The sequence below is a fragment of the Melanostigma gelatinosum genome, assembly GCF_949748355.1.
Source record: "Melanostigma gelatinosum genome assembly, chromosome: 20".
In the NCBI taxonomy this organism is placed as follows: Eukaryota; Metazoa; Chordata; class Actinopteri; order Perciformes; family Zoarcidae; genus Melanostigma; species Melanostigma gelatinosum.
Window position 1 is genome coordinate 11,978,313 of NC_136653.1, and position 14,327 is coordinate 11,992,639.

The 14,327-nt window shown below is 45.5% G+C and overlaps 2 protein-coding genes across 2 annotated transcripts in view; one reads left to right on the forward strand and one right to left on the reverse strand.

Moving 5' to 3' along the window:
* The first annotated feature begins 291 nt into the window (after window positions 1–291).
* arxa (aristaless related homeobox a) lies at window positions 292–7,468 on the forward strand. Its single transcript, XM_079291705.1, has 5 exons — window positions 292–603; window positions 879–1,437; window positions 2,749–2,794; window positions 4,501–4,832; window positions 5,544–7,468. The coding sequence occupies exons 1-5, from the start codon at window positions 396–398 to the stop codon at window positions 5,794–5,796; spliced, it is 1,398 nt and encodes a 465-aa protein (XP_079147831.1). The 5' UTR covers window positions 292–395; the 3' UTR covers window positions 5,797–7,468.
* A 3,749-nt stretch (window positions 7,469–11,217) lies between these two features.
* The window catches only part of pola1 (polymerase (DNA directed), alpha 1), a 44,638-nt gene continuing 41,528 nt past the window's right edge, over window positions 11,218–14,327 (reverse strand). Inside the window, exon 37 of the mRNA XM_079292576.1 lies at window positions 11,218–12,258. Coding sequence (XP_079148702.1) covers window positions 12,122–12,258 — 137 coding nt within the window. The 3' untranslated portion in view covers window positions 11,218–12,121. The remainder of the gene's footprint in view (window positions 12,259–14,327) is intronic.

A 14,327-nucleotide genomic window follows, 5' to 3' on the forward strand; every position in this document is an offset into this window, starting at 1 on the left:
CTCTCTCTTTACATGCACACATACGAGCCAATCAGGCGGGCTATAGCAGCCTCCACGTATGCTGAGTGAGCGCGCGGAGCAGAGAAGCGCCTGGCAGACCGGAGCTCAGCGCGAGGCAGCCAAACCGCTGTCTGTCATTAGCTGGGTGTGTGACACGGGAGTGACAGAGAAGAGAGAGAGAGAGAGAGAGAGAGAGGGCGAGAGCGATAGAGAGAGCGAGAGAGAGAGGGAGGAGGAGTGAACGGTCCCGGTTCAAACAGACACCGGCCTGAGACGTAAGAAGAAGAAGAAGAAGAAGAAGGAGAGAGCACCGGACTCAGAGAGAGAGAGCGAGAGAGAGCGAGAGAGTGGAGAGAGCGAGAGAGTGGGAGACTGACAGGCGTCACTGAAACTAGATGAACCGAAGAGTCGATATGAGCGGTCAGTTTGAGGAAGATATCCACGACCGGGGCGAGAGGAAGAGCAGTAAATCCCCGACGCTGCTCTCCTCTTACTGCATAGACAGCATTCTGGGCCGCCGGAGTCCCTGTAAGGTCAGACTGATAGGGGCGCAAAGTTTGACGGGTCTGCCCGGCAGAGTGGAGCTCGACAAAACGCCTGACAGTAAGTTTGTCTTTCAGCTGAATTTAAAAAAGATAGCCTACATTGGTTCATGTTGAGTGTTGTAGGGGCTGAACATGTAACAAATTAGCTAGTTTTATGTTGGAAGTCTGGAGTTAATGCGTCAACAAAAGTTGTTTTTAATGTAGACTGCAAGTCAGCACGTTTGGCTATAGGCCTACATAAAAAATAACTTTATGAAGAGGGAGATGTTTTCCTTGCTTGTTCGCTGCCATTTTTGTTATTCGTTATGACATATTGACACGCTTCCTTCTCAGGGCCAACGAAAGACCCCCTTTCTCTGAGCGCCGACATGCACCTGCCACCTAAGCTCCGCCGGCTGTACGGAGCCGGGGGGAAGTACCTCCACGAGCACGCGGAGACGCTGGAGAGGGAGCGGCTCCAAGCCGGCGACAACCTCAAAATCAGCCACGCGCCGCAGGTGAGCATCAGCCGCAGCAAGTCCTACCGGGAGAACGCGTCGCTGAACCGGGGAGAGGGCGACCAGAGCCCCGGGGAGGGCTCGGAAGACGGCAGCCTGGGACTGGTGGATCTCGGCCCGTTGAAGTTCGAGGAGGACGCGGGGAAGGAGGAGGAGATGAGCAGCGGGGACGCGGCTGCGCTGTCCCCGAAGGACGAGGAGAGGGAGAGCTTGAACGCCGGGGATGGGGACGTGAGGGACGGGGAGGACAGCGTGTGTCTGTCGGCGGGCAGTGACTCGGAGGAAGGAATGCTGAAACGGAAGCAGAGAAGATACAGGACTACCTTCACCAGTTACCAGCTGGAGGAGCTGGAGAGGGCTTTCCAGAAGACACACTACCCAGACGTCTTCACCAGGTAAGAACATTTTAATCTGCATTGTTTTTAAGTCTGAAAAAAAAATGCTGTGAAATTCTAAAATGTTGTGTTCCCTAAAATTACTTTGATTAATATTAGTATTATAAAAATTCTGCATTATATAAATTTACAAATTTAAAACGCTAAAAAATAGAATTTAAATTGACGTGCATTAAACGTTTACAATACACTAGTCTACAAGAATTGTCTTGTATTTAATATTACTATTATTATAATTATTATTATGGCTATACGTTTCAAATCAAAGAATTAAAACACAAAACATTCAACGTGTTCTCTTAACATTCCACGCATGAAGGTTATAATTAAATCCATTTATTTTTAAATAAACATATTCCAATACAATTTTACTATAATTTTCCCAGAAATTCCACACGATTTTAACTCGACACTGTGCGGGACCACACCTCATAAAATGCACCGACAAAACCCGCGCGCTGAACAAGTGGCCACAATAGGCCCGCACGTGCTAACAACGGGGACGTTTTGTTACCTGTTATTGTCAGGAGGACCAATTAACCGGTGCGGCTTACCCGCTGGACATGATACTGAATACAGTCTGCAAAAAATGAATAATAACTCAGGGCCTGACCTGCCCAAGGGCATGTTTTCTTTTTTTTACATGCACGCTCTAACAGTAGAGCTTTTTAATATGGGTTTCATCAGGGTTTTATGCTGGTATTGCTTCAGATACATAGAGTTATATTATTCATATATTTTATTATTTAGGAATTTTATATCTAAAACCAAATATAACCTATAAATAAAATGTCATACCTCTTTCTGCCCAATAAAGATTTGGATGATTGATTAATCCGCGTTTTATGCTTCAGCTTTTCTGACACAACAACCTTCGATTTTAGTTACCATTGACTATTCATATTTTCCAATCGATTTACTTTAAGGCGACTTGTTGGTCTAATATACACTGCAAGCCCACGCTGCAGCTGAAGGGAGCGTCAATTGCTTTGTGGCAGGCTAGTTTAGATGTCATTATTTCCACCATTATGTTGTTACAGTGACAGGCCTGTGCTCAGGGAAATCTAACAATCACCAGGCCTATTTCCATCCGTGACAGGGAAAATAGAATATGGCCACGGCGTCTTTCTGCAGTCCAACATAAAAATAAAATAAAAATCCTCCCTATTTTCGGTCGTCTTTTGTTGACAGTGAACAACAGGAGGGGACACAACAGCAATTCTACGATTCTTTCCAAACAGCGGCCTGTAACCTTGAATATTTTCCGTCTCTCTGCCTCTTTCTCTTTCTTTATCTAAATATTGTTTTCAGAGAAGAGCTCGCGATGCGTCTGGATCTTACCGAGGCCCGTGTTCAAGTAAGTGGCTCTCTTGTTTATCTTTATCGGAAAAGAAACGCTTGTGACTTGTAAATCAAATAGAGGGAGGAAAGAAAAAAAGAAGCTGCATCTCCGAATGTTTTATGTCCTCTATGCCCCATGGAACACAGTGATGGATAATAACCGGTGATATGCGTCACTGATTGAGGATCAGCGATTACGGGCCAATTTGAGGCAGTAATTTATATAACAGTAAAAAATAAAATAAAGTGTTAAATGGCCCCAGTCGCTGCGTAGGGGAAGGTCTTTCCTGTTATTGAATGTTATTACGCGTTTTAGTGGCAATTAAGCCGACGCTGGCGATTCATAAAAAACTCACTTAGTGCAGGAGCAAACACTGTGTGTGTTCCTGGACCGAGATGGTGTTTGGATTCCCATCAGAGGGGACGGAGAGGGGGGCGAGGCCGAGATGTGTGCGCGAGTAAAAAGATGCGAGTAGAGAGAGAGGGGGAGGAGGGGGCGAGAGAGAGAGAGAGAGGGGAGGGATAATGCTGTTTGATTTCCCATTATGTGATTGCAATAGACCTGCATTGATCCGATGCTTTGCACTTGGGAGCGAATGAGAGACCATTAAAGGTGTTTGCTCCCCCCCCCCCCTCTCTCTCGCTCTCTCACACCACACTCTCCCTCCCTCTCTTTCTACTTCGCCTCGCACTGAAAGCGTGGCTTGCATTTCGAAAGCCCGGGCTCATAACCAGAGAGACAGTTCAAACACGGTGGAAGCCCCGGGAGGTTATGGCCGACGGTAAAACAACAGATGTCTCTTTAGGGGGCCGTAGGTGAACAAATCACTTAACGGGCGCCATCAGGAGGTGATAAAAACTCATAAATTCCCGAGGGGCTGTGTAATGCCAAACAGCCCTCTGGGAATAATGTGCGTGTGTGTGTGTGTGTGTGCGCGCGCGCGCGCGCGCAGTCCCCGTCGCTCAAGCCAGCTCGTTCAATCACTTTGCTCATGTTGACATTTTGCTCATTGTGGGAGCCCCGTGCTTCTGCAGTGTAAACGGGGCTCCAGTGGATGCGTGGGAAAGTTAAATACTCTGGATGGAAGTCACTCATTCTACGTCTCTTAAGAATTTAATTTAAAGCGCATTAATTGTTATTGGAGCCGGTTCAGCGGTAATTTTCTGGCATCTTTTGTTAACACCGCTCTTAATGACCCCCCCCCCCCCCAAACACACACACACACCCTGTAGCCCGTCTACAGGGACAGGGGGTTTAATTACACAAAGCAGATTTAAGACACTGTGAGCGGTAGGGTTTACCTCGCGTGTAATTACGGTACCGTTGACTTTCCGCCTATTGGCCACCACCTGAAGTAGACAACTATAAGACCACACTGACACAGCATTCAATGGAGTCTAGTCATGTTAATTACAATGACACATTGCTGGAAGCAGGACAGGGAGTTATGGTTTGCAGTATTTATAGCGTGAAAGTCATATTGAGATATGTAAGGGGTCTTTAAAGGCCTTGTCATGGAGCAAAAAATGGCCCATTTATGTATTGAGACAGCTGTTTTATTTGAATTGTTTTAACAACATGCAAACTGAACCTATCTTCCCAGAGTTAACATGTATTTACTGCCTTTGTTGTTTTCCTTCTTCCTGAGGAAACTGAATTAAGGGAAATGACATAAGATCTCTGCGCATACTAATCTGTGATCACCTCTGTCTACTCTTTAGGTGTGGTTTCAGAACCGCAGGGCCAAGTGGAGGAAGCGCGAGAAGGCCGGGGTGCAGGCCCACCCGTCAGGCATGCCGTTCCCAGGCTCCCTGTCAGCGGGCCACCCTCTCAGCCACTACCTGGACGGGGGGCCCTTCCCTCCTCACCACCACCCGTCCCTCGAGTCCGCCTGGACAGCTGCTGCAGCTGCAGCCGCCGCCTTCCCGGGCCTGGCCCCCCAACACCACAACGGCTCCGCTCCGCCACTGGCCACCCCCCTCGGTCTGGGCACTTTCCTGGGCACGGCTGCCATGTTTCGCCACCCCGCCTTCATTGGACCCACTTTTGGCAGGTAAGCTTCACCCATGCACAGAGCTCCCTTGGACCTGATATACTTTCTTTTCACTTCTTTACACCAGAACCCACCAACCTATAACTTAGAAGCAATGACCGCCACTTTGCAAAAATGCACAGCAGCAACCGAGCTATAATAACCTGCAACCCATCATGCACCTCTAATGACTGCCGGTTACAGTAACCCTCAGTCACACGGCATTACGGTGCATCTCAGTGTCTGATTATGAATATGTTACACTGTTAACCATTCACAGTGGCGCGTAATCACTCTGTCAACTGTCCTAATAAATTAACAAAACGCGTGATGCTGCAAGACAAGCTGTGAAGAGGTGTGACACGCCGCACACTCCATATGCCACAATTAGCTTCTCATTTGCTTTCATCCTCTCCATTATACAGCACTGGTAACCTTGTTCTCTCCATGCTTTCTGTATATATTGAAGAAGCTATTGAAGTTTAAGACAACTGAAGCCAAAATCAGGGGAAATAAATACATCTGAGGGACGTTGAAAAAGTCTTAATTAAGAAGCAGCGTTGCTGTTTTACAGACAGCTTTTGAAGACTGCTCTTGAATTAGCACAGAGATATTTGTTCCTGGAAAATAAGACGTCTATACCATCTTGCAATGGATAATTGAAATTTGAACACTGACAAACCTATTCAGCATCTATAAATGTTATAGACTGACATTTCTGTGTTCTTACAGGCTCTTCTCCAGTATGGGTCACCTCTCCAGTGCTTCCACCGCTGCAGCTCTCCTCCGTCAGCCCGCCCCTCCTGTAGAGAACCCCTCCCACGCGGGCCCAGTCCTCCCTGACCCTTCCTCCTCCCCCTCATCCGCAGCGGACCGCAGGGCCTCCAGTATCGCCGCGCTGCGCCTCAAGGCCAAGGAACACTCGGCTCAGCTCACCCAGCTGAACATCCTGCCTACCGGAGCCTCAGGGAAGGAGGTGTGCTGAACACACAACACCAGCTCTAGGCCTCCCCGTCCCACGTCCCATTCCATGACACCCTCGCCCCCCCCCCCCCCCTCCTAAAAACCCATTCATACCTCTGGAGGCTGATGTCCTGATGTCCCCTTGTCCAACCGTCCCTGTTACCTCATGTTTCCCCAACAAAATAGCACGACCAAATTCAAAAGAGCACTGGTTAAAAAAAGGCTTTGTGTGTGTGTGTGTGTGGTGATTACAGCTATAGTTAGACTCCATACACACACCTTTCTCAATTACAGTCCAGCAACTTCAATATGTTCAAGTTTTTCACTAAAAGAGCAATTACAATACTTTATGACAGCTGAAAAGATGACATTTATTTCTTCACACTGACTATAAATGAAATATGAATCTGGCTCCATATTAATCACACAGAGTATCACATAGTATGTGTATACGACTGCGTGCCACACGCATACACAGCAAAATACTAAATACACACAGTGCCAGTGGTAGAATGTAACAAAGTACATTTACTCAAGTGCTGTATTTGAGGTACTTGCAATGTAGTATTTCCATTTGATGCTTTTTTACTTCACTACATTTCAGATTTGTACTCTACATTGCATTCTGGATTTTACATGCAAAACACATGAAATTATAAAATAGTATTGAGCAACCAAATAGTATTTAAAAAAAAAGTTAAAACTAGATTCACCTGATCAACTTCAACTGTAACAATGCATTAATTAAAAATAATTCTGTAATATATGGCAGTATCACCCACAGGGGACATTCGTTTATGCATTGAACTTTTACAGTACACATTGCTTATAATGTTTCTGTATTTTAAATTGAGTCAAATTAATTTCACTTGAAACAGAGTATTGAAAAATAATTTGTCTACTTTGACTGAAGTATAGGATCTGTCATGGCGCGCACACACACACGGAAAGCTGAAGAACCACAGGGGAACCCGGACTTTTAGAAAGGATTCTTGTGCTACTTCAAATGTGGACAACTCGAGTGCTCGTCACTGCTTAATCTGTATGCATCGATGTGGGCTGAGCCAGTCTGCGTCTATAATAAAGGCGAGTTGGAGGAGGTCCACCCCCCCCCCCCCCAGAACCAAAGGAAAACTGTCCATAGACCTTCCATAGCCTTCTCTACAAGCCTGACTCCTCTCCACTGCTCGCCTGTCCAGCAGTCACACTCAGCAGCACCACTGGACATGTACGTGTTTGAAATCTCTGAATCAAACCAGAGTGACTTGCGGTGGTTTCCAGCGCCAGATTTATGTAAATTTGCTGCAATTTGAGATTCCCGTTCCCTTTGATTATCACAGCAGTGCTAGCTTCTGCTGAGTCTGACTCCGGGACACGCGAGCAAAGTAGAGATCCGAGATGTGTCTCTTATGACCTAACTGTGTGGAAGAAAAACTGTACATATTGTGTAAAAAGGAGGGAAAAAAAGTACCACAGAAAAGGATGATTTTCAAAACAAGGTCGTGTAAATTTCAAGAGCCAGTGTTTTGATAATTTGCACTCGGTGTAGTGTTTAATGAATGTCGCCCTGTGTAGAATTCCACATGTGTTTATGAATTATTAGGATTTTTAGATCATTATTTATGTCAAAACTTTCCCCAGAGGACTTGAGTGAAGGACCGTTTTGTTTTTTTCTTATTAAGTGATTGTACGTTTCCTGGTTCAATAATGCTAATTTGAATAAATTACATTGGTGAAATGAGTTATCTTTATTTCAAATTCCTTTAGGACTGACGTAGGCCTACACCAGGGAAAAAGAAACAATGTTAAATAGAATATTATAGAACTATTAATAAAAGGTGTTATGAAGAAAATGTGTTTTCTGTCTTTGAAGAATTCTTTTTTTTGCATGATACAAACTCTTAAGCGATTCATGTACCTGTTTTTAATAAATCATAATGAATACTAATCGTTGACTAAAACTAGTCTACTGGAATGTCAAATGAATACATCCGACTTCAGTAACAGGTTGTTCCAAAACGCCTGCTGAGGAGGATGAAAACATTTTGTTCACAGAGGAACTTATCGCTGCAGAGAGCAGATATAGAGAGGGACTCCTGCACCTAAATCACAGAAACTCTATTAGGTGTGTAATCCAGCGCGCTGCGTGCGTCTGTCCTCTTCAGCGGAGTTGACAAAATACTGACCATATATTCATGAGCCTAATCCCCAACATGTGAAACGCGCGACAAAGGCGAGGGGTTTTCAATTAGATCGCCCACTCTATCTGAGGAGGGGGGGGGGGCTGCCACAAAACTTCCTTTAAACCCCTTTAAAGGCGCTAAATTGGTTTTAACATCTGTAATGCCATGTCGATGAAAGAGAGTCTCCTTTGTCATTAATGAAGTAACAAACCACTTCATCAAACGGCTTTCACACACACACACACACACACACACACACACACACACACACACACACACACACACACACACACACACACACACACACACCTCGTAGAGTTAATTCCCCCCCCCCCCCCCATTGGATCTCACCACTAATGCAGGACTATTACAGCAATCAATGGTTATTCTCCTCCGTTTGACCCATCTGTGGTGCTCGACCAAATCGCGTGAAATTACCCCGCGGATTAATGTAGTCCCCTCGTTTTATTGTCTACATCTGTGAAAGCCCCTCCTCTTATTCCTTCAGCGGTCTTGTTGAACATGTCTGCGGGTCCTATTACCTGTTAATCACTCAATTTAGTCCAAACAAGCAGGAATTAGATCCGATAAGGGAGTGATGGAGGGAAATTTCGGCACATTTATTTATTCTAATACACGCACGCGCATCCCTCACAGCCTCACACAGCTGCATAACGCAGCAAAAAAAAAAAAGGAAAGATAAAAACCAATTTCCCCCCGAGCGCCTAAACCATCCACGATGTGTGAGCTCCATGTTTTTTTTTTTCTTCTTCAAATTCTTATTCTTTAGCTCAAGCCCAGTGGAGCGAGTGGGTTTTTTCTCCCCTTGTATGGCCCTATAGGGTTTTGATGAGATGGTCCGGGGGAGTTGTAATCTTATTGTGAATATAACTAATGAATGGCAAACCAATTTGTCCCTAATATTTGGGGAATGCCGGGAGGCGGATGACCCGCTGGGAGAGAGGCTTAAAACTTTCTTTGCAGCGCAAAAAAAGGCGAGAAAATGGAAATGCTGTCGCAGGGCAATGGCTCCGATTTATAAAGTCACACTTGTTGGATGTGTGCTCTTTCATTCAAGACAGGCCTGCCCTTAGGCTTAGACCACGAGGCTTCATGAATGATCACCATAATGAATGTTGCTATATGGAAAAAATTGATAAATACAGTCCAATCGTGTGGTGTTTTCTCGCAAATTGGGCTGCAAGAAGAAGAAGAAATCGACACGATTTGGTGGATTGTGTTCACGCGCAGGGCGTTAATGCTTCTCCCGCCTCTCGCAGGTTAATCCAGGTGGCCGGAAATAAATGTCTGACATCGTCGTGCCCATTTTCATCACCGCCACCCCCCTCCCTCCCCCCGTCTCCTTGTCCCGGCTGTCGGACTTGATTTGGCCCGTGATTTGGATTCTCCCGGGCCTCGTTTCTCCCACCACGACCCTGCCTGCAGAGAATAGGCCCAATCACTCCACAGCCTCGGCCGGATCAGTCCTCACTCAGTCCCCGGGAGAGGAGCTCTAAAAGGCGCTTTGATGAACAGCCCCCCCCCCCCCCCCCCCCCAGTCCTCACCTCCCCTCCTCCCCCCTCAGGCGGAGAACCGGCCCCGATTGAAAGACCTGAATAGCAGGGCCATGGCACTCCGCATCGCCCCTTAATTCCCCGTCTCTCTTGCTCTCATCCAATTAGCTCAGTGTATTAAGCGGTTTATCGTCTCATAACCGCCCTTTCAGCTCCAACAAGGGGGACACTTTGCAATGGGACCGGCTCTCCTTTTGACACCCTCTCTGGTGCTTGTATGTTCCACCGCGCTATGAATAACGGGGACAGAATAGAGGACTAATTCCCTCATCAAAGCACTACCTTGTCCATCGCTGGTCAAAACGACAAGCAATAAAGCTTAACGCCACAATACAATGGGACTTGTTCGACCTTATTAGCTTAGCTGGGTCGAATTAATGCAGGGACTCTTATTTGGCTGAGTTTGCTCCAAACCCGGGAGGACAAAACGGGGCCCTCACTTAAACCTGCAGCCCGGTGGTGGGGAATAGCAGGCCTGGGTGCACATCTCCTGTGGGCTGCGGATGATTAAATACCACCCCCCCCAAAAAAAACCAACAAAAAAAACAGGCAAAGCAACTGTGGGAGAAGTAGTGGCGCTGATATGATTGAATAAATATGTAAAGTTATGAGAAATAGGCTATAAATGCACGAGACACTTTCTCGCACACACAGCATGTTCTATCCATTGCATAGTGAATCACGGTTTAAGTGTTCAGCCCACTTAAGGTTGCCTTCACAAGTCACAGTAGTTTGAAGTGATTTGTGAGGCGTGCAGTGTTTATGGAAATGCACGGGGCAGGATGGAGTAAAAAAAAATAAATCCCTCCACGCACGGCATTAACACAAAGGAGAATTCTTGGATGGAAAATGGTGAAACACTTCATGTAGCGAGTTACAGCGCGAACTTGACTACAGCGGAAAGAAATGCGTATGAAGATGTCCCCGCCTATCAATATTATGTTCATTGATTTGGCATCAATGTAAAGAACCACCATATGACAGGAAGTCAAACGGCCATTAGTTATTTTATTCATACTTCCCAATAATTTACCACATTATGTACTAATATATATATAATAATACTGAAACAGAAAATGATTTCACCAAAATAGAGGATTTCATCTAAATCGTTCACTCCTATTTAGAAATAACTGAAATCCCATTTGAAATCAAGCAAAACTCTCAAAGATCCCACCGGATTATTTAAAAGGAATCTGATGATATTCCGTCTTCATCTTTTCGTAAACGATCCCTGTGAACGATACTTACCTACGACTTCTCTGCCCGTCTGTGGCTCTCAGCGCCAAAGCCCAACCACTCTTTCTGAAAATGAAAACATAGTTTTATTGGCTACTGTAGTTTTTTAGCAAACAGTATGAAAGTAGAGGTAAACAGTGCATTTAGTTGGGGACTACTTACAGCTGCGGAAGAATACACATTTGGTGTGCAAGTGAGTATCTCTGACAGTGTAGGTGGGATGAACAGGTTCACTTTAATGAAGAAACATGTCCTCCAACGTGGTGTTGGTGTGTTTTTAAAGTTGTTGGGTTTGGTCTTCTTGTAGGACTTGTTGAGATTAAGATATACAAGAAACATGAAGACACCACAGGATATCCACCCCCCGCCACATTGCAATAACACGAGATTAACATCTTATCCATTTAGATTTTTATTGAAGTTGCAGTCTCAAAAAAAAGGTTGTCAACATCATCAAAATGCCCAAGACAAAATATCCTGGTCATTACAACAACCCCCCCAAAAAAATCATTGCAACACGCAAGACTGATACATAGAAAATTACAGGCATTAAAAAACACACAAATGGCGCATTGGAGGGGGGGGGGGGGGGTAGAAGAAGAGGATGAATGAAATAGCATCAGTTAAACAGAGGCAGTGGAGGAGAAGGAGATCAGCTGTTCGATACGGAGACAAAAGAGTGAGGGAGCAGCGCGTGGCCTCCCTCACCCCGTCACTCCCTGCATCCTCCTCACTCCTTTCTTTCATCCTCTGACACACACACGATGAATGGTGGTAATCAGAACAAGTGTCCGATCGCTGCAGGCATCCAGTGGTCTTAGTGGCCGGGGTCACTATCATTGGCTAATTAGCAGCTTTTGGAGTATACTGGCTGCTCTGAGGAGTCATTTTTACACACACACACACACACACACACACACACACACACACACACACACACACACACACACACACACACACACACACACACACACACACACACACACACACACACACACACACACACACACACACACACACACACAGACACACACAGGACTGTCATTTAGGTATGATTGCTACTCCTCTTTACAACACAGAGCCATTGTGATGGGGTCAAGTCATTGGTGTCTATATGAAGAAACCAGAGAAGGGGAAAGGTGTGATTGGGTTTTCAGTCAAGAAACAAGTCCATTAGGTTCAGAGAAGATGATATCGGGGTTTGGAGGTCAAAGCCTAAAATCCCCAACCTTGCTGTATGTTTGGAAAAACATACAGATGTACACAGATGTGGAGGATTGTGCAAATGTCCCGCTTCGAGTCAGATGTCCTTGGCAGGCGTGGTCTTTAGAGACGTGCGCGTGCGATGTGTTACTTGAGGGAGGAGAACGCCTGGAAGAGCTTGGCCAGGTTAATCTCCGAGTAGCCGCTGGTGGCCAGGGCTTTGTCCGGCACTTCCTTCAGCCTGCGATACACATCTCTCTCTCTGTTCAACGACTTCACGCGATCTGGAGGTGAAGGAAGGAAAAGAAACTGCGTCAAAGTCAATACCGAGGGCTACAGAGACGTGTGCATTACAAACTAGTGAGTGAGCCCCCCCCCAACCCCATCTATCGCTATGATTAGGTTCTGCAGACTCCTACTGGAAGAGGAGCAGAGCACACACCGGCTTTGTCTCGTCGCTAATAAACACTGAGGAGCGTTAAACCCTTGACTGGAGAGCCAACAGATCCAATGCCATCTGCAAGTAATGCCGGCAGGGGCACGGCAGAAATGGACGGACGGGTCGATGGCGGCGTGCGCACGCACGCACGCACGCACGCACGCACACACACACACACACACACACACACACACACACACACACACACACACACACACACACACACACACACACACACACACACACACACACACACACACACACACACACACACACACACACACACACACACACACACACACACGGGATCATAAGATCGATAGAAAAGCCCAATGAGACCATGAAGTCAATATCGTGTCCCTGTTATCCCGTCGGGTGGGCCGTAATAAGGCCGGAGAGAAGACCGAGAGCTGCTATCCCGGGCAGGGTGGCCACCAAAACCAAATCTTTACAATATTATAGCGAGCGTCAAGTGTAGATGAAGTATCATGAAACCAAGTAATAACACGCCATCACACCAACGAGTGCAGCAGGAATAATCCTGCGATGAGTGGAGGCTGGTGAAGAACGGGAGAAACTTTAGTTTGGTCTGCAACTGATCTGATTTTATAGTATTCATCTAGTTTCTCTCATGTTGGACATGATTTAGGTTTCTCTCATCTTTATGGCATTTAAACAAAATGTTGGTCTTCAGATCTTCATCCAGCTATAATTATATTGGCAAACAGCATCGGCACCGTGATAGAGTAAACATAAGCCAGGAAAATCACCAATTGGAGGTTTTCCAGCGGAACCTCGGCCGTGTGCAGAAGGTTCACTCATCGGTCAAAAGTCCATTTAAGATATTTCTGAAGTGCAAAATCTTTGGACAACAAACCCATGAAATCACGAGTTACCACAAAAGAATGAGCAATGAGTCCCTCAGTGTTTCAGTAAGGGCTGAACCAATTAGTAGGTTCATGATCAGTCAGTATAAAGAACACTATTTACAATCGATACTGATCATTTAGACTTTTTTTTTTCTTGGAAAAAACGGACCAAGAATGAACCGGTTGTTCCATGTCAATCGTGAATATTTGTAATTCTTTGAACCTTTTATGACGATAAAGGGAAGGCGTTTAGCTTTTGGACTGTCGGTCGCAGACGGCACCTTGTTCTTGGGAAAAGGGTAATTTTTCTCTGAAATTACTTGAGCATAATCTTTATGATTCAGCTAGTGATGCAGTCTGACCTGCCGATTAAGATTTGTGCCAATTCACATGTTTTTTTACAAGAACTATAATAGACAAAAGGCTCCAGACTGATTTTCTTCATGACCATCCCGACAAATAACTTCAACCGTCCTGAAGTCAGTGTAAACGGTTATCCTTTCACTTTGTTTGTCATCATCATCTATAGTGGTAAAACACAGTTGATTAGTAAATGATTAACTGTATATTTTATCTAAATAAAAAATAATTGCTTTGATTAAAAACAATATCTTTTCAAACTACTTCATTAAACTGTCGTTTTCCTAGTTTCTCGCCAAACTACATTTTACAAGATCACATTTGAACACATCGTAATCTAGCAATTAGCAGACGAGCCGGTCGCTGTGCTCACTCGGAGCGTGTGCATGGGAATGAATTCTTTGAATTGCTCCAAATGTTTCTCAGGTTGTTCTGCATTTGTGTTTGGATGTGACGTTACGGTTTGTGCCGCTGTGTGCTGCCGTTAACCTCTGATGCGGTAAATGTGCCGGGGCGGAAACGTAAACACGAGAGTGATCACTGCCGATCAGCTGAGAACCGGCCGGTGCTTTCTCTCGATTGATCGACAACGAGCAGCAACATCACGATTTACAACGACGATATAAAAGAGAAAAGCAGCGAAATCCTCACATTTGAAAAGCTGGAACTCGTGACTGTTCAGTAT

Coding starts and splice junctions, on each gene's coding strand:
- arxa (XM_079291705.1), top strand. CDS start 396: ATGAACCGAAGAGTCGATATGAGCGGTCAGTTTGAGGAAGATATCCAC. Junction 1,438..2,748: donor TACCCAGACGTCTTCACCAG/GTAAGAACATTT, acceptor TATTGTTTTCAG/AGAAGAGCTCGCGATGCGTC. Junction 2,795..4,500: donor TTACCGAGGCCCGTGTTCAA/GTAAGTGGCTCT, acceptor TCTACTCTTTAG/GTGTGGTTTCAGAACCGCAG.